General features: G+C 42.6%; 1 protein-coding gene across 1 annotated transcript; it reads right to left on the reverse strand.

The window, feature by feature from the left end:
• Window positions 1-777: 777 nt before the first annotated feature.
• LOC131487198 (elongation factor 1-alpha 1-like) lies at window positions 778-2,525 on the reverse strand. The gene has a single exon (XM_058687640.1). The coding sequence runs from the start codon at window positions 2,451-2,453 to the stop codon at window positions 1,065-1,067; it is 1,389 nt and encodes a 462-aa protein (XP_058543623.1). The 5' UTR covers window positions 2,454-2,525; the 3' UTR covers window positions 778-1,064.
• Window positions 2,526-3,565: the final 1,040 nt, after the last annotated feature.

Raw genomic sequence — 3,565 nt, forward strand, 5'->3', positions numbered from 1 at the left:
TCCTGCCCTTTGCTTATTGATTAATTTCTTACATTATTTTCCATTATATACTATGTTTATCTATAATCTATAAAGCATTTGCTTTGCTGTTTTCATGAAAGGTCATCTATCTCTCAACACCTCAAGTGGAACTGTTACAGGGACATGACCTCTTAGTTGTTTCCCTGAACCATTTGTGGTTTGAGAAACAAAAGTGTTCGCCTGGGTCCGAGGTGCCAGGAGGGGGCCAAAAGGGCCTTAGGAACCCACGCCTTATACATTCTCAGAGAGACAATGCACCTAGGAACTAATGAAACATTCTGTACTTTAACTGACGAGGTTCAGTCATCATCTGGAATGCCTCCTGGGGGCCAAATGGGCCTAGGGGTTGGAGTAACTTGTGCCCATAGATACACTGCTTCCTTACTGGAGTGGGGCTTTCAAATCTATTTGTCCCTCCTTGGCTGGGAAACGTACGAGGCTATCCTTCTTGTAGGTAGAGGAGTCTTATAGGGGGTGGCAAGGGCTAAATGCAGGGCCGCACAATTTTCTTGTGGAACCTTATTTTCTTTTCCTAATGGTTCTTTTCCCAGGGGGCCTGTTGAGGGCAATTTCCCAACAGACAATTCCCCAGGTTCTTTTATTAAGGCCAAATTATCTAAAAGCGGGAATTCTAGAAGCTTCACTGTCGGTGAGCTGCCTTGCAGCCCCACTCCGTCCACAGCAAGGGCCTTGCCATCAGGCTGGGATAGCTCGGCCTCCAGCAAGGAAGTTTTCTTTTTTTTTTTTTTTTTCTCATTAAACTTTTGTTTTAATGGGTCTCAAAATTCTGTGACAGATTTTTGGTCAAAGTTGTTTCCATTAAAAAGTACTGATTTTAAAAACTAATAACTTAAAACTGCCACACACAAAAAAAACAAATGGTCCACAAAACATTCTCCTTTCCTTCTGAAGGTTTTACGATGCATTGTTATCATTAACCAGTCTTTTACTATTAAACTTAAATGGCCAATTGACACAAACAGTTCTGAGACCGTTCTTCCACCACTGATTAAGACTGGGGTGGCAGGTATTGGGGATAATATTCATTTAGCCTTCTGAGCTTTCTGGGCAGACTTGGTGACCTTGCCAGCTCCAGCTGCCTTCTTGTCCACTGCTTTGATGACACCCACAGCAACCGTCTGTCTCATGTCACGAACAGCAAAACGGCCCAGAGGAGGATAGTCAGAGAAGCTCTCAACACACATGGGCTTGCCAGGAACCATATCAACGATGGCAGCATCACCAGATTTTAAGAACTTGGGACCATCTTCCAGCTTTTTTCCAGAACGATGGTCAATCTTCTCCTTCAGCTCCGCAAACTTGCAGGCGATGTGAGCTGTGTGACAGTCCAGCACAGGTGCATATCCGGCACTGATTTGGCCTGGATGGTTCAGGATAATCACCTGAGCTGTGAAGCCAGCTGCTTCCATTGGTGGGTCATTTTTGCTATCACCAGCCACATTGCCACGACGAACATCTTTGACAGATACGTTCTTGACATTGAAGCCCACGTTGTCCCCAGGTAGAGCCTCACTCAAAGCTTCATGGTGCATTTCAACAGACTTTACTTCAGTTGTAACATTGACTGGAGCAAAAGTGACCACCATGCCTGGCTTAAGAACACCGGTCTCCACTCGACCCACAGGGACAGTACCAATACCACCAATTTTGTAGACATCCTGGAGGGGCAGATGCAAGGGCTTGTCAGTTGGACGAGTAGGTGGCAGAATGCAATCCAGAGCTTCAAGCAGTGTGGTTCCACTGGCATTGCCATCTTTACGGGTGACTTTCCATCCCTTGAACCAAGGCATATTAGCACTTGGCTCCAGCATGTTGTCACCATTCCAACCAGAAATTGGCACAAATGCTACGGTGTCGGGGTTGTAGCCAATTTTCTTAATGTAGGTGCTGACTTCCTTAACGATTTCCTCGTATCTCTTCTGGCTGTAGGGTGGCTCAGTGGAATCCATTTTGTTAACACCGACAATAAGTTGTTTTACACCCAGTGTGTAAGCCAGAAGGGCATGCTCACGGGTCTGCCCATTCTTGGAGATACCTGCTTCAAATTTGCCAACACCAGCAGCAACGATCAGGACAGCACAGTCAGCCTGAGATGTGCCTGTAATCATATTTTTGATAAAGTCTCTGTGTCCTGGGGCATCAATGATGGTCACATAGTACTTGCTGGTCTCGAATTTCCACAGGGAGATATCAATGGTGATACCACGTTCACGTTCGGCTTTCAGTTTATCCAAGACCCAGGCATACTTGAAGGAGCCCTTTCCCATCTCAGCAGCCTCCTTCTCAAATTTTTCGATAGTTCTTTTGTCGATCCCACCACATTTGTAGATCAGATGACCAGTAGTGGTAGACTTGCCCGAATCTACGTGTCCAATGACGACGATGTTGATATGAGTCTTTTCCTTTCCCATTTTGGTTTAGGTTTAGCGGTGGTTTTCACGACACCTGTGTTCTGGCGGCAAACCCGTTGCGAAAAAGAGCAAGGAAGTTTTCTGATAATTTGTCATATTTCTTGTCACATTTCTTCTCTGCTACTAAAACTGGAATGTACTTGTCCTACAAACAATCTTATGACTGTGTTCTGCTTTCTGTCTTTCACTTTTATGAAGTTGGTCTTTCACTGGCACTTAAGTTTCTACTTTGCACGGACTGTTGCCCTAACAATAGTACACAGAGATAAATGTGATCTGCTATTTGTGTTCAAAACACAACACCTATTGTATCAGTGGTGACTGAAATGGAATAGAAAACTCAAGTATGACGTGATGCATTCAGGAGCAAAGATAATGAAATAAGCACTTTCACTACCTATAGAAATAATAGTGACAGAGTACTAGATATTTCCCTTCATTCTGTGCAAAGAAGACCGTGCTAGAGCCTAGTTCTAGTTATACTAGAAGAGCAATTGCTTGGGCATGGGCGGAAGTAGAAATTCCAGTGGCCTCTGTGGCAGGGACAAAAAAGAAAGGAAAATAGGGAGATTTGGATACATGGAGAAAGAGATGCATGGAGAGCTTAAGGAATAGAGAGAGAGAGCTGGGAAGTATTTTTAGCATCCTTCATGTTTGTTTCACTTTCAAAAGAGAAAACAGTATAAAAAGTAATCATGGTAGTCATCCTTACCTGAAAAGGTCTCCCTTTTATTCTCTTATTATTCAGTTTTCTAAATTTACTTTACTTTTCTTCATAGCCTTAACAAATTTCTAGATTTATTGCCAGGTTGTTTCCATATCTTGGCTATTGTGAATAGTGTTGCAATAAACATAGGAGTGCTAATATTTATTCAAGATCCAGATTTCAGTTCTTTTGGATAAATACCTAGAAGTGTCCATCAACAGAGAATGGATTTTAAAAAATGTGGTAATACATACAATGGAACAGTATTCAGCCTTAAGAAAGAAGAGCATTCTGCAATATGTGGAAACATGGATAATGCTTCAGGATGTTATACTAATGAAATAAGCCATTCACAGAAAGACAAATACTGCATGGTTCACTTTATATGAAGTTTCTAAAATAGTCA

This window comes from Neofelis nebulosa, chromosome 10, assembly GCF_028018385.1.
Source record: "Neofelis nebulosa isolate mNeoNeb1 chromosome 10, mNeoNeb1.pri, whole genome shotgun sequence".
Taxonomy (NCBI): Eukaryota; Metazoa; Chordata; class Mammalia; order Carnivora; family Felidae; genus Neofelis; species Neofelis nebulosa.